At 41.5% G+C, this 21,774-nt stretch overlaps 1 protein-coding gene across 5 annotated transcripts in view; it reads right to left on the bottom strand.

The window, feature by feature from the left end:
• The window catches only part of ec (ubiquitin specific peptidase echinus), a 54,211-nt gene that overhangs the window by 6,733 nt on the left and 25,704 nt on the right, over positions 1 to 21,774 (bottom strand). Inside the window, exons 1-2 of one of the 5 annotated variants that reach the window (XM_070218349.1) lie at positions 16,158 to 16,992; positions 10,102 to 10,194 (exon numbers count right to left, since the gene is read on the bottom strand). In XM_070218349.1, the coding sequence (XP_070074450.1) occupies positions 10,102 to 10,194; positions 16,158 to 16,343 (279 nt within the window). In that variant the 5' untranslated portion in view covers positions 16,344 to 16,992. Of the gene's footprint in view, positions 1 to 409; positions 880 to 4,563; positions 4,783 to 4,929; positions 5,194 to 10,101; positions 10,195 to 16,157; positions 16,993 to 21,774 lie in introns of those variants that run through there. The other 4 variants (XM_017138095.3, XM_070218346.1, XM_070218347.1 and 1 more) reach the window with 4 other exon arrangements.

Raw genomic sequence — 21,774 nt, forward strand, 5'->3', positions numbered from 1 at the left:
ATCAAATGGTTAGAAAATCTATCTTAATCTTCGTAAAAAATTTAGTAAAATCTAGTAAGACTTTGCTGAGTGATTCGCTGATAATCTTATCTGACTTTCTTATACCAAAACTTATTTTTAAGCTATCGGCTAAGTACGTGTAATATGTAAAATTCATATAATAAATATTTAGCATTTCCTACAATTATCATATCTATAAATTCATATCTTAAACTATATGTGTAATATGTAATATAACATCATGTAATAAATATTTAGCATTTCCTACAATTATCATATCTATAAATTCATATCTTAAACTATATGTGTAATATGTAATTTAATATATTAAATACTTAGCATTTCCTACAATTATCATATCTATAAATTTACATCTTAAACTATATTTTCAGGTATTCCCCGGACTTACGATAACCGCATTGATGCACCGATCCCTTTCCGAGTTTCCCGCCATGTTGATGCCGTTCATGCTATTCCCGTTGCCATTGTAGCCCATTACGGCCAACTCCACGCTGCTGGCCACCTTGGCCAAAGCACTGACCGACTTCTGCTTGGACTGCTGGCGGGTCAAAGTGGCCGACTTGTCGCCTCCATCGAGATTGAGTTTCCGGGGACTGCTCCTGGGCAGAGTGCCTCCATTGTTGCTGATCAGGTGGCTCAGTTGGGGGTGGTGCATCTGCACGGGCACGGTAATAGGGGAGGTTACAACTCCAGTTGGGGCAACTGTAGTTCCCGGGGCACTTGGCGATCCTCCTCCTCCTTCTGCTGGAGTCACCACCAAATTGGTGGGTTCCTTCCTCTTGTAGCGGAACTTGATCATCTTGCTGTCGTCCGGTAATGGTAATCAGAGCCTAGTGCCTTCTCACTACCAACATGTCACTGTGGAAATGGTTTTAAGAAATTGCTTAGCTTTTTCCTCTTTCTGTTTGGTTTTTTTTTTTGGCCAGTTTGGGGTGTTAAGTCTCTAGTCAGCACGAAAAACAGGGGAAGTCAGCCAGCGGAAGTGCGGAGAAAAGTGCAAAGTCAGCCCCCAAAAGCGAGAAACTGCAACCTGCAACCCCCAGCAATTAAAGAGGAAGTTTAATGGTTTTGTACCTGACATTGCATTGGATCGATAACAGCTGCGACAGGTTTTAATGCGACTGGGACTCGGACCATCATTTGGCACACCCTAAGCCTGAACTCAGCTCAACTGGACTGGACTTGACTTTCGCTTTTGGCCTGCTCTCGACCTCATTTGCGGCCAATCGAAAGTTTCGCCAGCAAACCGGTCCATAATCCATCGAGACAAACAAAGTTCTCCAGCCCCAGAAAAGTCAGTCGATTCAGCAAAACTAAAAAAACAGAAAACCTAAAACAGCAAATTGCATGTGCAGCGGTAAGTGGTAAGCGGTAAGCGGTAAGTAAAGCGGTCTAATGTTGCCGCCTGACAACCGCTGACGCCTTGAAAATAAAGTGCCACTCGATAGAACCCGAGACCCGGGGCTCCAGTGCAGGTCGAAATGGAGTTACGGGGGGATCTCGAGGGGTCTCGAGGGGTTGGGGTTCCAGAATGACGCCATATGCGACATATGGCTGAGATCTGTAAACGCCTTTTGCCGTTTCTGCTGTCAATTACAATTGTTTGGCCCAAAGCAACGGCAACCCGACACGAACAATGAGTCGTCGGCCTGAAATGCAGACTGATATATATGCACAGAACGAAATATCGAAAAATATATGATCCCTTAGAGTAAGAAATGTATAATTAATTCGGAAATTATCCCAAGTGGTCTTGATCTATCACGATCATTAGCATTTTTCAAGCACTTAAAAATATTTTTAATTCAATTAAAGATTTATTGCATATTTTTCAAGTGACTGAATGCACATATAGTCAAGTCCCAATAAGTATATGCAAAAATACGAGAAAATATCAGCTTTGCACACGCAATACTTGGAATCGAATTGGGACTGGGAATCGGAACAATTAACACTTGTCAACTGTTTGAGTTTCGAGAAGGAGAACGAGTACGAGAAAAGGGCGGGAATTCCGGGGAAAGGTAAGTTTGAGTTGTGAGTTCATCAGTTTGCAGTTTGCCTACACTCTGCTGCATGAGTGAGTGTTCAAGTTCAAGTAGGGGAAAAACACACACAAAATATATGTACAAAAGATACAGAAGAAACAGGCAATGAATAGCAAACAAAGTGAATTTACAATCGATTGGTATACGAAAAACCCCATGTAAAATCCCTGAAAAAAATATAAATAATCTAAAAGCCATAAAGGCATAGTTTTTAGTGCATTGAAACACTCCACTGGAGTCAAATGCACTTTGGGTGACAATTCTGGATTTTATGGGCCGAAACATAAAAAATGTTTAATAAGCGGAAAAGCCGCTGTTGGCGAGCGGAAGTTCGGACAGGGAAAACTCACTGATTTCCAGTTTTAGTGGTTTTTCCAGGTAAAGTGCAGCGGAGGTTCCTGCCCCTGCTCTCAGTTGTTGTTGTAGTCGTAGTTGTTGTTGTATAATTGCCCATTCATTGGACAAAACAGTTGCATGCTAATTAGTCCGGGGGCACAAAATCCATAGTCACGCTCTTTAATTCCCGCTTTTGGGCTTTTGGGCCACCAAACCACTGGACCAAACTGTTGCCACACACGGGGAAAAGTGGAAGTTGGCGAATCATTTAGGCCATGTAATTAGCCAGCAATTGGCCAACAATTTGCAATTGGCCAAGTGCGCAACTGCAAAAGCCCAAGGGAGATTGATCGTGAAATGAGTTGAACTGAAGATTCCCCGCTAATTGTGTGGTAAACTAAATGATTTCAAAGGAATTCAGCTACTCAACGGAATTAAGATGATAATAAACGGGGGATTTTTGTATTCTACCCATTACTTAACCAAATAATGACGACTTTTAGATCTATCAACATTTATATTTATTTTCTAAAGAAATACAAAATACATTGCATTGCAATAGCCTGATTTTTTGCCCTCCATTTTGTGGATCATGTCTCGAGTTTGATTTGCTCTTTCGTTTTTCGCTCGCCTTTGATTTGAGAGCCGAGTATTGAGTCTCGAGTCTCGAGACCCGAGATCCGATGAGGCGACACTTGGCGGGGAAACCGAACTGGCAGTCCTTGAGACACCCCGACACTATTTATAGATCGGGGCTTTGGGACTTTGGCTTTGGCTTTAGCTTTGCACACCTTTACTACAGATACACACCGACCGAAGTTAGAGATAGAGATTGAGATACAGAAACATTTAGAGAGCTTTGGAGAGCTGTTGCTCGAATGCAAAACAAGTTGGCCTGCAGCTAAATGTTTTCATTTATTATTATTACTTCTTATTATTGCTGCTGTCTGCTGGCTTCTGTTGTTGTTTTTTTTTGTGTTTTGTATTATTATTCTTTTTTGCAAACTTGATGATTTATGGGCTTTAATTGTTAAGCCAGAAGCGGGGGCCTAAACGCTGGCTTTAACCGAATGTATCTGTATCTGTGTATCTGAGTATCTGCTTCCGCAATTACAGCGGCAACAAAGAACTGACCTTTTTCTCAGCCAGATTGAGACAAAGAGCGGTCTACCTGGGCCATCGGGCCAAATGTGGGAACAACACACGTGCAACGGCCCACCAGCAACCTGCAACCTGCCACCAGCAGCTAGCAACTTGCAACCCATGTTGCAGATGTCTCAAGAATCAAGCAGCGAAAACAGCGATGGCAGGCAGATAAATGAGGCATAGAAAAAGAAGGTACATGGCAAGAAATATTACTGAGTTTTTGGGACTGAGATTGGAAACAATAGGGAAACAGGTTTCTTTACAGAAAAAGGAACTGTAAAATTATAGAAACTAACAATTATAGGAGTCCCAAGTAATATGAAAAACATATCCTGAGATTGAGTTTAAAACCTTGTCATATTCAAAGTCTAGGCTTTTTTAAAGAGTTTTCCTCTGCATAGAAAGCTGAAGAAGGGGGAGTGTAGGGGTAGCAACCTGTAGCAGTGATTTCCGCACGTGAGGCGACTGTTTAATAGCTATATTTCTCTGCTCGCATATTTACATATGCCAGGCAGGCGTCAGAGGCCCAAGAATTAACCATAAATACACAAATCTGCCGCTTAATATTCGACTGGGGCAGAAAAGACCAAGACGAAGACGAAGAAGAAGTCGCGGCATTCTGATGGCCATGATAATAATATTGACGACGATGATGATGATGATGATGGGCTAGTGACATATGGCTTGGGTCGAAGGAGGGAACCCAACTTTGGGTTGATGGCCTGCATTTCAATTGGGGGAGTGGAGTGGAGTATAGAGCAAAGTGTCCATGCAAATTGAAAACTCTAACTGAAAAACACTCCCCTTTCGGGTGAGCGGTAAGAAATCGCACTTAAAGATCGCGTGATTCCCTGGACTTGGACTTTCCCTAGGGAAACCCGGGCCCACGGGTCTTGAGGTCTTGGGAAATAAATATATATGGCGCATATAAGGAAGGAGGAGGAGAGCCTGCGTGCGGCGCACAGATTAATCTCTAATAAGCAGCATAAATGCATTAGGCGAGTGCCCACTGTACCTGTTCGTAGCAGGTTTCCACGAAGGCTGCGGGCTGCCAGGCATTTACATACCAAAAGATCTTCACAAAAGGCGAGGAAAAAACAAGTTGGCGGTTGGCGGTCTTAAGCCATTTGGACCGCTATGATTTTTGATGCGGACCGGACCCACATGCTCGTCGAATTTCAAAAAGAATCAATAGCCGAAAAACAAAAAGAAAACAGGTAATTCCATGTGAACTGCGATCTGTCGTTTGAGACTAAAATATCAAATCTCGAACTCCTTTGTTTGACTTCTCAAATAACCAATAACCAAAACCAAACAAACCCAAAAGACTGGCCAAAAATCCCGAGTTCTGCTGGAGCTTTTGTTTAAGTTTTCAACTTACGCAAACATTTTTTGTTTCGTGTATAAAGAGGTATTCCAATGATTTATCTTGATTTTAGCACAGCTCGGGAACAACTTTGTTTGTATTTCTGCTTTTTTGCAGGCACCAGAAAAAAATAGTTTTTTTTTTTTCGAACTTGTTAGGAATCAGCGTTCATATTTTTTGCCGCGCGCGCAATTCTTCACTCTGGTTTCTACCTCTGAGATTCGATTCTAGATGGGACTTGTGGGTCCGCCGATTAAAACACGTCCGCCGACTGGGAAATTTGCCTCGCGACTGAAACTCGTTTGGCCGCTTGGCTTTCGGATGGCCAGAAGAGAGAGAGAGATGTGTTTGGCCAAGAGAGCGGCTCTCGGGATTGGGAGAAACTGGTTTTGGTTTGGCTTGGCAGGGGAACAAGAACTTCAGTTATATCAACAGCGCAGCGAACTCACCTGAGCAAACCCGAGAAACCCGAACCCAAACGAAAACCCAACCGAATCCGAACTCGAAAACGGGGGAGTTTGTCTTGTAGTAGGCCAAACAGGTAAATGTCTTGGCGAGCAGGTAAACGACGTCTCTCTCTCGAGATTCTCTTCTCAAGACTCGGATTTGCTCGCCCGAATCACCCTGTGCACAGACAGATTTACCTCAGTTCAAGTGACAAATGCAAGCAGCGGTATAAGGAAAAGTCCCAATCATCTTGCCGCTTAGATAATAGACCAGAACCATATAATACGATGGACCGAAGACCCGTCTTGGAGTCTGTGGCCATGGTTCCTATTCGCTGCCATTGCAGATCTTGAGATTGGAGATTTATGAGTCAGCCTGTAAAGGCGGAAACGCCAACGGAACGCGTGCGCATGCGCAAACCCTACAAAACCGAAAATCGAGCACCGAAAAAACCCCTTCGATTCCATGGAAAACCCTAATAAATTCGATCATCCATAAAACGTGTGGCCCAAATAATACGATTAAAACAAAATGAAGGAAAAATCCGAGGTTTATCTCGGTTGTAGGTGAGTGGAGCGGTAAAAGTAAGACACGTTATCGTGTCGCTGCGGTGAAGATGCTGCAGCTCGGTGCGATCGAAACGAAAATAAAACGGGGCATAAACAAAAGGCCTCTTTCTTCTCTGGGTTCAAAAGTTTAGGACCATCCACCCGCCAGCAAGTCCATGACTCAAAAAGAAGCGAGAGTTGGGGCCTGGAGTTGGAGTCAAAGTGTGACTCATGCAGAGACTGCGATTGTGCAAAGCCAGTTGATTGATTGGGTCCGAAATCAATTGCACACCAAACTGAGATGCAGCAGCGAAAGGAGTTGCATTGGATGAATCCACATAAAAGCCACAGGTGCACGGAAATATTTCAATTTAGATCTCCAGAAAATTCTACGAGCTATAAGACTCACTTTTTTTTCTGTATTTTAATTTTAATTTTTATACTATAAAATAAACTAAATAAATAGAATTCATTCTCCCTGAAAATCTAGTACAGTAGAATTAACTGTCAATTCTGTCATTGTAAAATCCAGACTTCATATATTTGGAGAAGCTTGAATCATTGTAAAATCCAGACTTCATATATTTGGAGAAGCTCGAATCAAGTGAAAAATGGTCCGTACCAAGCCAACAGCCCGTAAATATATCAAGACCCCCAAGCTGGTCCCCAGCCGCATCCACTTCCTCAGGCGGCCCTTCCAGAATTTGGTGCGGGCTGTTGTCGATGACATCGATCCTGATTTGGGTATCACGACTGACGCCGTAGATGTCCTTCAGGAGGCCGGCGAGGACTTTCTGGTTGACTTCTACGGGGAGACCGATCTGGCCGACGAGTGGGCCCCATGTCCGCCACATCGGATGGGAAGAGTTGTGGAGGAAAGAGTTCTGGAGGAAAGATTTCTGGAGGAAAGAGTTCTGGAGGAAAGAGTTCTGGAGGAAAGATTTCTGGAGGAAAGAGTTCTGGAGGAAATAGTTCTGGAGGAAAGAGTTCTGGAGGCAGAATCAGAATAGAAATCGAATAGCTCAAAACAAAAACACCATTTTGATGGATGGACACGCTGCTGGAGGGTTCTTTCTCGAATATGTCAAACGCAAACTAACCAAAAACAAGAAACCTATACAATAATTGATGGATTCCCCGTTGGCGATTGACTGCACTTCTTTGTCGTCGTCTTTGTGTGCGAATAAAAAACCTTCATATCACACGTCGAACGAAAAAACTGAAGAAATACACAATAAAAACAAAAAGCCGAATTAAAGCTTAACAAAATTAAAGCTAAAGAGCGGCAACGTACATGGGTTTTTTGATTTTTTTATCGCGGCCGAAGAGTGAATCACGCTGATTGAGAGATATGCCGATGATGGAAATGGATTTGTCTCCGCATCTGCGATTAGCACCTGCCCTCCGCCACGCTCGTGCCCTGCGATCAACCCATAAACCAACCGAAAGACTGTATAGCCATATAGTAATACACCCCCAACTCCAACATTGCTCATCTTGTTCATGGTAATTTCGTTTCGTTTTTTATGGCGGCTCTGGGCAAACATCAACGAGGAATAAAACAAACCCGAAGGGCTGTCTGTTTGCACTTACTTAAGATGCTTTCCAGATTATCCAAATCTCCGAATCTGGAGTATATATATATTTGGAGGGCAAACAAAGTTTCACGATAAGTGGAAACCCACGCAACTGGCACACGATCAAGGGTCTGCGGCCTGGACTTTGGATAGATCTTTAGATAGATCGTTTTCCCGCTAACCGAGGACATTGTCTCCTCGGTCGCCTCACTCTAATGATAATGACTTTGTCCTTTGGTTATTTGTGTAACTGAGGATTACTGCTTTTCTGCCTTTCTCAATTTCTGGAAATGCAAAAGGAAAAGTCAGAGACTTCCCTAATGGGAATTGTGCATTGAAGCATGGCAGAGCCGAGAAAACTGTCGAGACGATTTTTCATCAAGAAGTTCCCCGGTTCGGTTCTTAACCCTCTTATAAGAATCAGCGTGGGGAACGGTCAAAATGCGATCGCAATCGTGGGAGTTTCCCAGCCCTAAGAGGCCAATGTCTTCAGCGACGATTTTCATAATTAAATAGTCTTCTTCCCGCGGGAAAAGGTGGAGTAAAAATTAATTTTAGTCGGGGTTCTTCTCTCGTATAATTAATGCAAAAAGGCTGAGACAAAGGGTTGCCCCCTTCGCTCGTTTAATATGTGGCAGCAAACAAGTGGGCAAGTGGCAACCATGGTTACCGGGGCAGAATCGGGGGAACTACATGAAGGTGTAGAACAGTCAAAACAAAACAGTCAAACAAAAACAAACCAGAAGAAGAGGCCGAGACGGAGACAGAGGCACCAACACTTTCCACTTCGTCGTCATCAATGTTTGAGGAGCGAAACAAAACCAAGAGAGAGAGGAACCACAGTGAACACCCTGTGCTCGTGGCCAGAGCGTCTTGGCCCGGGCCCGAAAAGTACAGTCGCGTACAGTCGTTTTGCCTTTTGTTTGTTGGCGGCCCGAGTTTTTCCCGAACGTCACGAGTTTGTCGCTTGCCCAGGGGTTAGCACGATGGAAGATGCTACTTGGGTCTATGTTTGGGTCCTCTGCCGACTCTTCTCCGCTCTTCTGCCTAATGATCACCAAGATAATGATAATGACGATCATCATCCGTTGCTGGTCTGGTTTCTATATTGCACCAGCCGCCTGAGAGGGTGACTGCCTGCGCCCGAAGTTTTCTCTACTCCGTTTTTCCACTTTATCAAAATGGAAATTCTCGCTTGCATTCGAGGCCCCATGATTTTTTTTTTGTTTCGGTTTCGGCTAATCGCGATCTCTTTCTGATGACTTGGTGACTTTTTGCTTCTCGAATAATTATGCTTTTGGGGTTGGTTATTAAAAGCGAGTCGATATAGAAGTGAATTTTCGTTTATCTCGAGGGAAATACGATCTGCAGTTGTGAGAATATAGCTTAGTATGCAGTTTTTAAGAAAACATTATAACCTACTATTATATCAATTAAAATATAAATATATACTTATGAGAAAATAATAATCTTAGTATTCTTATAGGAACAGCAGAGTTTATTGACTCCCCCTCTATGATTTCCAGCGGACATTTGCATAATTGCGCTCGACTCGCGTTTAATTCGAGGTTTAACGAGGTGAGAACAGGACAAACGAGCCGTTGAAAGGCCGTCACGCTAGAGGGTCCTGGTCCTGAGAGGCGTGAACAGTGGCCCAGGACTACAGGATCCCAGGACTTATCCGGGGCCAGGATCTAAACACCCCTGGACATGCGAGGTTGTGTGGCGGTGGAGGGGGTGTGAACCTGCCTGCCAGGTAGAACCAGACTCATTGAATGTGTTGCAATGTTTCGGGACTGGGATTGCCGATTTAAGGATCTCGTTTTTTCCCTGGATTTCCCCAGTCCCTGGGAAAATGAGAATTGGAAAACACAGAGCACAATGCCTGGGGAAAAAACACAAAACGCACTTGAGCAGCTGAACAGATGAACAGTTGAACGAGACGAGAAAGGGGCTGCGTGTGAATAAATGATGATTTTCCCGGTGACGGCGACAAGACAGCATGTTGGCAATTAAGGTGCTGCCGAGCAGTCGGAAATCGGCTGCGGAAAATCAGGAAAAAGCCAGACAGGCGACTGGAAAAACTGACCTGACCCTGGCTTAATTGCTTTATTTAAGCGAAAACCCTGAGAATGTGATGTGTCTTCAGCAGCAAATGGTTGTAACTCTCAGTGGCGCCATCTACTGTTCAAAGGCCTAAAAGTATGCCCAAGTTTTATGAGCCAACAAGTTCGAATTTTCAACTTCAGTTACTGAATTTTTAGATTTTTTAAATACTTAAAATAAAATGCATCAATAGGTTATTTAAGCTAGGTTTCCCTACCAAAAGGGTTGTGAAAATAATCATGACTATGTTTTTATTGTCTATTATTATTAGCAGGGGTCTTTCAAGGGTATATTAAGAGGAAGAGGTCTGTACTTTATAATATTAAAAATATTCTTTCTCAGAACTATAAAGGAGCTAGCTTAATATATGTTGAATATTAATATTTGTTATATCTAATTTAATAAAATAAAAAATACGATCTTACTTCTAACTTAAAAACAAACTGTTCTCAGCAATGTCTTACGGTCTCCGAATGGTTCGTGACTTGGCTATCGAATTTCGAACTCACCTTTAGAGCGCAGAAGATGCAGTCTTGGCCGCCGCATACGTGCTGATTTAGGCCGCGAAACGATCGTCGAAAGGCGTCCAAGTGCCACAAGACCTGCAAAAGAGAACGGGCAATCGTTATTAACTTGGCCAACAGCGAAGAGAGCACAGATTGGGGACTGGGGACTGGGCAGGGGGCCTCAGCGGGCTATCTCCATCAAATCTCTGTGTGTATAACAAAAGAGAGGCCCAAACCGGTTAAGACGACGCCATCTTGCCGACGTCGGACGACGAGATCTTGTGTGTCTTTAGACAAAGGCTCAAACACTCAAGAGAGTTGCCCAAAACCAAAAGTCGCGCCACAAAACGCTGGCCAAAAACCAGTTTCGTACTCGGCCACAAACCTGCAAAAGCCAGCCAAAAGCCAGCAAATCTTGGACTTCTCAGACGCGGGTCTTGAGTTTGTCTTGGGACAGGCTTTTCAGACTCAGACTGGGTGGCCGGATCGGAACGGAGCAGACCGAAAACCGAAAACCCCAAACCCAAAACCCGTCTGCAGTTTCTCTCCAATCTCCGATCTCCGATTGTTTTTTGGCGGCCTTTTCGGTGATTTTCGTTTCGTTTCTCGCTGTTGTTTTCGTTCCGAAGTCAGAGTTCACCTGGGATGAATCACGGCCCCCTGTCGTACATAGATCTATCAATTAAGCCGTCCCAAGGGCTGTAATTAACAATCGGCCAGTGAAAGCCCCGCTCCCTTTCCCTTCTAATGCCAAAAAAAGTACGATTCAATTTGGATTTGGAGCAACTCGAAATACAGAAACCAGAAAACCGGTCAGCGAACAGTTAGAAAACTTAAGATTAGGCACCCATAATGTCCAGTCGGAGCAGCTGCAACACACACAGGCCCCAAATCCCCAATCTCTGAGCACGAGCCTGTTTTTTGGCCAGCCAAAAAGAAATGCTTGGTCAGTAGACAACAAAAAATGGTATTAGACACTCAACTGAACACAGATGTGTGTATGTATACCCTTCTAAAAAAATCAAATAATGCACAATGATTCATCAACAAAAGCCTTTGATTTGGTTGCTTTATATTGCGTTTAACAACACTAATAAATAAATAGATTATAGTTTCACAATATTACAAACTATTGTTCATTTATCCTAGAAGATAAATCTAATACAAAGTATACTAATATGTTGGACAATTAAATCTAACAGGAAGACCCAGAACCAAATAGGAAATACAAAGGAAGAGGTGAAAAGTAGATAAAATGGGAAACACTCTGCACAAAGCAGAGAAAATAAAATTATTTCCTGTCTTTTTGGGCATTTACAGGCTAATTAATCCCCCCATCGATGGCCAATTGACAAGTTCACCAAAATAGGAAGTCATTAGTGGGGCCCCCTCTTTCTCTCCATCTCTATCTCCGTTTCTGTTTTTGGTTTTATCCCCCTGATAACCGGAAGATGACGCTTAGCACGTGCTACTGAATCCACTAAATCAACTGATTAAACTAAAGCTACTGACTCACGCCCACTGCCATCCCACATACTGCATTGTAAAGTGAACCAATTAGGCGGGAAAACAAAAATCGAATTCAACTTAGTTTATATTGCCTACTATAGTATGTGGGTGGTTCCAGTGGTTAAGTGGCTCGGTGGTTTGGTGGTGCGGCCCACGTGCTTCTCCAGCGGAAGTGGAACGAAGAGGAGGGCGGTATATATGTAACTAACCGACTTTGTGGGTGTCCACAGGTCATTTTGGCGGTGATAAATGGCCATCTGATGGATCCACGACCAAGTGACAGATGGGGAAAATCGTGACAGGTTCTTCTGAAGCAATCCTACAAGTCTTAGTATAGTTAGTCAAGGCGGTAAATTAACTGGAATTTACACTACAGTTTCAATATTAGAAATAATATATTCCACGATGAATAAAGAAAATATTAATGGTTAAGCAGATATTAATTAAAATTTAGGTAGAAAATTGTGTTTAATAAAAATCCGAAATGTGCCTTCGGTTTCAATATATACAACGTATTTCTTATTTTTTTCTAACAACCTATTTTCAGTATTACCAACTTTTGCCCAATCCTCTTCTCCCCTTTTTCGTATCTCCCGCATCTCGGCCATTTTTAGGCGAATCACTTAGTCTTTTGCCATGACTTGACAGTCTGATTTTTGGTTACATAAGCGGCTTTTGTGGGCCATCAGCCGAAAGATGAGGTAGATGAAGATGGCGATGGAGAAGAACTTGCAGCATTAAATGCGAAACCGAAGACGAAAAACCAATGACTTAGGCGACAAACTGCCAGGGAAAACTGCCACTGCCACTCCCCCTTTCCCGCTGCCTCCCCAAACTCAATTTGGACACTGTTTTTGTTTTTCTTTTTTTTTGTTGGCCAGCAAACGAATGAATAAATGTGCTTGTGAAAGTTACCAAACGAAACCAACCAAAAAATGCCCAACCAAATTTCCCTTTAAAGCAATACCAACAACTATACAACTTGGCTATAAGTCGGCCAAAGAAGAAGAAGAGGAGACGGATAAATTGAAAAAAAATATTTTAACTTTGATCATAATTTATGCTCAACCTGTTGCTGCGGCTTCGGATGTTTGTTGCTGGTTAGCAACATTGAGATTTGTTCGATCGCCGCAGCTGCGCATATTTGCTGTTGTTGTTAAGGCCCCCCAAACCACTATATATATTACACGGATAAAAATTGATAAGACTGTGGATTTTATACTAAAAAAATATTCAATTTAATCAGATAGTTTCCTAGACAGGGTTTTAGCAACAGAGTAGACTGGTGGCTTAACTTTAAATTTATTTGTAGGAACCTATATATTATCTCCTTTCCTTGAAACTCCTTAATTAATTTAAATAGTTATAGCTACAAAAGAGGGTTATAGTAAAATAAAATAATTATTGTCAGACAAAAAAATAAAATATATATGTCAGCGATGTCAAAAAATTCCAATACATTGGCTGTAAAATATTAAATACCTAATATTTATTTTGAATAATAATTACTTTATTTTTACAATTTCAACTGAAATTTAACACTTCTAATCCAGCTTTTGATTAAAAATACCATATCCATTTTTTGTTTCTCTGCACTTTATAGCACCCCCACCCCCTTTCGGATCAATCGCAGCCTCATTCGAATTGATTAGCATACTAGTTTTATTTATGTGGAATTTCTTCGTAGATAAATGTGAAATATTTTCATGAGGTGGAGGTGCCTGCAGTGGCTTTGTTTTAAGCTCTGTGTCACTTCCGCGCTTCGAAAAGGAGACAACCACCCACTCTCGAAATCCAAGTCCCCCCATAAAAAACCTCCCCCTTTATTCCCCCACCCGTGTGAGTCTCTTACTCGAGCGTAAAACAATTGCGGCACGTTAGGGTTAATGCTTGCAACGCGCTGACTGACATAATTAAGTTAAACAGAAAAAACAACAAGAGCACGTCGGCGGAGGAAATTCAATTAAATTAAAGCGAAATGTTTAACGAGACTTGTGACAACACGAGGAAGGGGAGGGGGAAAGGGAAAAGGGATAGGAGATATGGGATCGGAACAGCAGTAGGAATTGGAATCGGAATAGTAAGGCAATGGGCAACAGTTGCACAAGCATTTAGATATTTCCCAGGATAAACAACAAGCTGGAACCGTGACAGGTAGAAGGGAGGAGAGCAGGTAGCATGGCTCTATGGATATACACAGATACAGATCCCTTCCTCCGATCTCCCAGCATTATTGTGTCACGCTCACATAGTGCGGACTGAGCAACCAGGAAACAAAGGGATCTCATCTGGGGTTTAGATCTGATCCGTTCTGCGGCAGGCTCAAGTGCTGTCCCGCTGAGTGAGCCAGGATACAGCATAAACCATCGATCAACCCTCGCCTGGTACACACACAAAAAAGAAGTTGAATACCTTTAGATTTGTTTAATATTCACTTGCTATTACAACGTTTGTACGTTGATAGCTAATATTTCAGTCAAACTATTGATTTTAATCAATTATTTTATACTATTTTTAAATAATTTTTTTTAGGAAAAAAGGCATGGCAATTTAAAATAATTATTACTTTTTTTCTTGGTGTATATATATTTACTAGTACTAGTTACAGTCACAGTTATTATTATAGTTACTCGCTTTTTTCGGTTATGTAAGAGGCGTAAATGGAACTGGTCGGTTTATAAACGCCTCACTTTTCGCCGTGTTTGTTTTTCTTTCACGGGCTCGCAAGTTTTTGGGTGGGGTTGGGTAAGGTCCACCGTTACATGATCGTCTTATGCGACACATTTGCACTTTATGCCATTTGTGCCGCTTAACAACCTTTCCATTGAAAGAAAGACCTCAGTTTCAATCATCCTCTGTACCGCATCAAAGATCATACATCAAAGATCATACTTTTCTTAATTTGCACGATAATTACACTATGCAGCATCAAAAATTAACCTCGATGAATGCTATATTTTTGGATTCGTTACGAATTCCCAAGTTAAACTGCGTTTTCCAAAGAGTTCCCCGACGCAAGGATTCTTAGCAAAAGGACCTCAAAGTTCAAAAAATGCTGAAATTTACCAACTTTGCGGAGCTCTCAGAGGCAAATGGATGCATGGCTTGGTTCGAAGTTAAAGTTTTTTAAAAGATACACCCTTTATCTTTCAAACCCCATACATAAAATAATTTTAGGATTTTTTTTAAGGCAGAAATAAATTCCAAAAAACATAGTCAAAAAACTGAAAAACATACAGCTGCGGTCAAAATAGTAGTAGTGTTGCCGCCTTGTGTTTTTAAAAGTTTGATGTTGTAATTTTTTCTTATCCAATTAGTCTAATAGTAAAATTATAATCAATACAATATTACCAGGAAAAGATCAATTACAACAACAAACTTTTAAATACACAGGGCGGCAACACTACTACCATCTTGACCGCAGCTGTATACTTTTATGTTTTTTGACTATGTTTTCTAGAATTTGTTTCTGCCTTAAAAAAAAATCTTAAAAATTTTTTAAGTATGGGGTTTAAAAGATAAACGGTGTATCTTTTAAAAAACTTTAACATCGAATCAAACCATGCATCCATTTGCCTCTGAGAGCTCCGCAAAGTTGGCCAATTTCAGCATTTTTCGAACTTTGAGGTCCTTTTGCTAAGAATCCTTGCGTCGGGGAACTTTTTGGAAAACGCAGTTTAACTTGGGAATTCGTAACGAATCCAAAAATATATCATCCATCGTGGTAAATTTAAAAAGCACTAAAAATGCTGCACAGTGTTATCAGTGATCGTGATAGGTTTAATAGTATAGTTTATATAAAATTAAGATACGATTTACTAGCGATTTTTAGCTCTATCATGACTATTGGATAGTAAGATATAATATATACTAAAGACCTATGCTTTAATCATTAGGATTAGTCCAATCCCTTCTTCATCCTCCTCTTTGAGATTTTTGTTTATTGCTTTACCCTGGAACCTCTAATTCTGGGAACATCCTTGGTTTCTATTTTAAGCCTGGGTTCAATACCTTAAAATAATATAGGAATAGCTCTCTACCTTGGCGTACGGACTATTTTTAGATTTATAGAATATACCCCTTTTAATGACTTTGACCTATCTATGGGTATACCATGGTTATATGTACTTTTTCTTTCAGAGAACCTTTCTCTCTCGTTCTATATCTCCAACCCCGCTTCACCATTGCATGCCCTGTTGCCCACCACAATTTAGTTATATTTCTTTTATTTGAGGGGAAGCGGACCTATAGAGACAATTAAAAGTGCGCCTACAACGAAAATTGTTACACTTTTGTGGCTTTTGTCAAATGCAGTCGCGTTTTAATCTCTTACTTTTCCCAGAAAAGGGAAAGAGCGAATGATAGAGAAAGAGACATACAAAAATATATTCTTTTGGTGGTTTTTAATGGCCAAGTTGACAGTTTTCATAGACGGAAAATGTTTTTTACGATTGCGTTTCGTGGTTCTGGTTTTCTTTCTTTTTTTTTCGGCTGACCCCAAATGACCTCTTTTGTTGATTAAACCGATTTTTTGTTTGTTTTTTTCTTACCTTGCAGGTCTGAAAGAATGCGCCAATGTTGTTTTTGGCATTGATAGCTGATGTTTGGCCATTTGTTGTTGTTAATGTTGCTAGTGTTGCCGCTGTTGCCTGCTGTGGTTGTTGCTGCAGCAGCAATTGTTGTTGCCCCGCCAATGGGGCATGTGGCAGTGCTGTTTTAATGGCCACCGTATCCATGTTGAAGGCTGTGTTTTTTCCCTCCTCGAGAACTTTTCAGCACATTGTGTGTGTGTTTTTTGTTGTTTTTGTTTTTGGGTACCTCTGCAACTTCCGCAAAATGGGAAAAACAAGAAAAAGAAGCCAGCAAGGGAAGTTGCCGCAACCCTTTTTGAGTTCGAGTTCTTGAGCAACTTCTTCGTTTTCTTCTCGTACGTTTTTGTACTTTTTGTACTTTTCGCACCTGTTTGCGTTCACTTAGCTAAGTTTTTTGTTGTTTTTGTTTTTAGGTTTCTTAGCTTTTCCACAGCTTAGCTACAATTTGTTGTTATTGTGGCTCTTTTGGCTTTAATGTCACGCTCACAAAACTCACACACACATAGAATAAGCTTCTTCTTTAAAGAGCAACTTGGCTTTGCCTCTTAGAGTATTTCGTTTTTGATTTCCCTTGATTAAGCCACGCTTAACAGTACCACACAACCACAATTCACAAAAAAATTAGTTTCTTTTCTTCTCGTTTCACAAAAGAAATTGTTTTGTTTCTTGTTTTTGGAAAAAAAATGTTTTGTTTGTTTTTAAACCAAAAAAAAAAAGTGTTTTTGTTTGAAGCTGCGACGGCGACTGGGCGAACGTCTTTCGGAGCTGAGAGCGCAAACAACACTAAAACACCAAACATTAAACTCCGGGCAACCACTGTTTCCCCGCTTCGAAGTCGGCGGCTCAGGCGGAAATTCTCTCGCTCTCACGCTTTTTGGATATTTTTAAGCCGTGGATGGAAGTCAACGTATTGATTGCCTACTTTTGGGCACTTGTCGAAAAACCCAAAAATATTAAAATATAAAATCCATTGCTAACTTTTAACTTTAAATATTATTATACAAATTAAAGCGAGCATTAAGCATGGAATGCAAAACAATTTCTTTAACATTTAAGAACATATTTGTATACAGAATTTCACCTCAGGAAATAGTGGTTATAAATGTAAATTAAATTCTAAAATATTTTTTTTGAGTGATATGCAATTATTTGCAAGTTGCAAAGAAATATTTATTTTTTAAGCGTATATTTTTTATTATCATTTTAATTCGCTTAAAAAGTCTCATACTTTTGGTTCAATAGACATTCCCCCAAGACAAGTTCGAAATTGTGAGCAAAGCTTAAAGTAGAGTTGAGAAAATTACCCCGAGAGTAAAGGAAATTTGCTCTCAAGACCAGTTGGAACTTCTCTCAGTAATGATTTTCTCTCTCTCCCGGCAAATGAACTTTCGGAACTTGGAGCTTGTCTTGAAAACCAGAAATCTCCCAAGAGCTGCTTGCTACGAGCCCAAAGACAAAATGGCGGTTGTAAAGATCAGCATAGAAAACGAAAAAAATCAGAAAAAACGACAAAAACAGAAAGACAGAAAAGTACGTAAATGAGAAAAAGGTACAGAGCGAACGAAAAAACACGTTTTCAGACTTAACGAGTTTTGTCGCAGTCGCAGTCGCCGTCGCTGTTGCTGCTGCTGTCCCAAAATCAACGTGCAACAGCCAAAAAGGTAGAAAAGCGAGAGAAACGCGAATAACAAGAAAAAACAAAAATATTGTTATTGAGGTTGCCAAAGTGGGCTGCAGCAGGAGGGGGGCGTGGCAGCTGCGGGGGCAGATGCTGGTTCCTATATGAAGGTACATATATACCCATACACACTATGCTCGTGATGCTGCAGACCTGGAGGCTGAGAGGTTGCTTCTTTATCTTCTACTCTTTACTTTTTACTTTTTCGTACTTCTCCTTTTTCGGTTCATGGCCCATTAGCTTTTGTTTTGGGGGCCAGTTTCTCCGACTCCGGGGCCTTTCGTCGATGCTGCGCCGAAGCCTTGTTTATGTGGCACTCGGGGCAGTCAGGAGAATATTGCGCGCCAAAAGCCTCGAAAATCAGAAATCAGAAATCGAAGCCAAGCCAAGCCGAGAAGAGCGCGCCTTAAAGATGGGAGCTTATCATTAAACAAAAGACGCGAGATGGCCAAAGCCGCTTAGGGTTTTATCCCCCTCCCACTCCGCACCTCCCCTTTTGGACCCCCTCTCTTGGGTGCGCAGAGAAGAAAATGTATCTGCATGAATTTATCATAATTTGGCTATACTTTGTATAAAATTATTAGAGAAATATGACATATTTTATGCGTCTTAGGATCTTTTATTTTACTCTTATTATGCTTTTTCTTTTGTGCTAAGCTGTGATTTTATATAATTAAATTTTAAATTTAATTTGTAGGTCAATATTTTCCTTCTTTCTTTCTTTTTTTATGATAAGCAATAATTTTATAAATGTAAATAAATTTTAACATTTTATAAGGCAACTGCTGTGTAAAAACATGTTTTTGTTTTTAAATTTTAACTTTAAAAGTTTAATAAATTTATCATAGCTTCTCTGGTTTTCCTAAATATTTATATTGATGCATTTTTGTAGATTTATCTGTGATTTCATCACATTTTACCTAGCAAGCCCGACTGACAATTGAGAATTCAATTGAAACGTTGACAATTATCATAATTTTTGTGTGTTGCTGCTGGTCGTGCAGCAGCCGGCAACAAATTGTGGCAATTACATTGGCATTCCTTTGGCTCACACAGTAAAAACACACAAACACCTGCTGTTTTCTGGGTTGGCTAATTAAATTGAAATTCATTTGCCGCAGCTGCCGAATCGCTGAAAATCACTTGTCGCCTTCGATTTCCATTTCCCCCCTCTGCAGGCCTAGGAAATCCAACATTTGCAACTTCTCCCCCGTCATAATAATTTGCAATTTTCCATGCTGCCAACCGCTAACGGCCAACATCCATCAGCTCATTATGGCCAGGCCAGAAGTGGGCGCAGTTAGGGGGCGTGGCCGGTTGAAATTTGCTGAAAATGGGAGGAAGGTCGCCTCCAGTCACCGCAACTTCGCCATAGTTGATCTACATTAGTCGGTTGCCCAATCGACTCGGCTTCGCCTGGTTAATGGTTAATGCTAATAAAGCAGGTGGAGCTACACAGATCTGAATTGTTGGTCAAGAATTGGGTGGTCAGTGGGTGCCCACTGGGGATAAGCAGAAAATTATCTGGTCCCAAGAAACGGTGTTGTAAGCTCGGGTTTTGGGTGGGGAAAAACAGTTCAAACATTGTATCGTAATTGGCTGAGATATACCAGTGATTCTAGCAATAACTTTATAGTATACGCTATAGTCGGGTTGGTGTCCCGACTATCTAATACCCGTCACTCAGCTAAAGCGAACGCTGCGTCGGGTTGGTGTCCCGACTAATAATCGTAACTCAGCTAAAGGGAGTGCGAGGGAGATAGATATATGTTGACAATTTATAAAGCGTATAACTTTTTAATGAATGGTCCGATTTGAAAAATGTCTTCTACATTTCGATAGGTATAAATATACACAACAAAATTCCATTTATACTTCTCGGAAATCTTTAAAGATGTGGGCGCAGGACCCATTTTAAAATCGTTAGAGGGCGATTGTGGGCGTTAGAGGGGGCGTGGCGCTCGGCTAAAATAAACTTGCGCTGCGTAGGAAGCCAAAGAATATGTGTGGGAAATCTCAACCTTCTAGCTTTTGTAGTTTCTGAGATCTCAGCGTTCATACAGACGGACAGACAGACAGACAGACAGACAGACAGACAGACAGACAGACAGACAGACAGACAGACAGACGGACAGACGGACATGGCTAGATCGACTCGGCTAGTGACCCTGATCAAGAATATATATACTTTATGGGGTCGGAAACGCTTCCTTCTAGCTGTTACATACTTTTGCACGAATCTAGTATACCCTTTTACTCTACGAGTAACGGGTATAAAAACCATCTGCATTGGCAGGACCAAAAAGTCCTGCAGCTGAAACTAAAGCCCCAAAAAACCGGGCAGCTGGTTGTCTGAAATTTCGCTGATAAAACTCGACATGTGATCGGCGAGGGAGAAGGGGATATGTGCACAATGTACATATAGGTAGGAATATCGGCTATAGAACCTGGCTGCCAGCCAATTTATGTGCACAAATTAACAAGCGAAAAAAGAGAAGACAGAGAGAGAAAAAACGGCAGCATAAAGGCAATCAAAAGGCTGCCACATAAATTTATGAGCTGCGTCAGAAGAAATCCCCGCTGAGGCCGAGAGAAGTGGCGATAAAAAGCGGGGATATCGGAGATATCGAGCTTATGGACGCGTGCTGCTCCATAAAAGGGGTTTTCGAAGGGGGGGTTCTCCAAAGGGGGATCTGCGAAGGGGCCAACGAGGGATCATCGCGCGCGCGCACATAAAACTGGAAACCAGGAAAAGGAGCCAAACTGGTTCTTCCTTCTTTGCCTTTGCATCGCCAAAACAACAAACAGCACACAACAAACGAGCCAACATGTCCTGCTCCTTGGCTAAATTTAGCACGAGCTGGCCATCAAGCTCAGCTGGCTAACAAAAAAGCTGCCACGGAAAAGGGCTCAGGCCAAGTTAGGAGCAGTTCTTTGGACTTTGTACGCCAGCTTGTTGTTTGCGCGCCATTTTCCAGCCACAAAAAGAGGTAACAAATAGTAAACAACGGCCAAACAGGCAACTGCAGTTGGCCATCTAAGTACCAAAGTACCATGTATATATATAGATATATGCCCAAAGTTGGACATTGGCCACTGGGGGCACTCACATCGCAGGGAAAGAAGAAGTGATCATAAATCATGAAGTACGCATGGCCAGGAATAATAAAGAGTTGGGGAGTTCACTAGCTTTTATGGTAGGAAATCTTAAAAAAATACTTAAATATAATAATTATGTTCAATGCAAAAATAATTATAAGAAATAAGAAATATATGCTAACACTATGCAATCCTAAGTTTTATTTCTATAATAATAAATACCTTAAATTTTAATTTAAATCATTAAATTCTATATCTGCTCAAGAGATTTATTCGAGACTTCTTTGCAAAGTTAAGGAGCCGCCCTCTTGGGCAGAAACTGGGCTTAAAGCCGTTTGGACCTTGTTTGGCCAGTGGTTGTCGCCTTTTGGCCAGGCTCCAATCGTTTCGGCTGAGATTGCCTGAGTACTGTAGTACTCGTATTCGAACTCGTACTCGTACTCGTACACTCACATTGTATTTGTTTGCCCGTTTGCCTTTTATTTGTTTGTTTTGTTTCGTTTGACTTGGTTTGCTGTGGTTCCTTCGTTTGTTTGTTTATTTGTTTTGGTCTGCTTTTGGCGCGTGTGCAGCGCGGCCAACTGTACCAAGATCAACAGCAACACAAGCAGCAACAGCAACATAAGCTGCAGCACATATCGCAGCGTTGCAGTGTTGCAATGTTGCTGCTGTGCAGGCAGCTTAATTGACACGGCAGCAACATCGTCAGCAGCGGCAGCAATTAATAATAGCCGCCGTCTCCCTTTCTCCGCTTTTCTCTGGAGACATTGCCGGCGTCGCCAGTCGCGACAAGCAGCA

Source organism: Drosophila takahashii, chromosome X (assembly GCF_030179915.1).
Source record: "Drosophila takahashii strain IR98-3 E-12201 chromosome X, DtakHiC1v2, whole genome shotgun sequence".
NCBI lineage: Eukaryota > Metazoa > Arthropoda > Insecta > Diptera > Drosophilidae > Drosophila > Drosophila takahashii.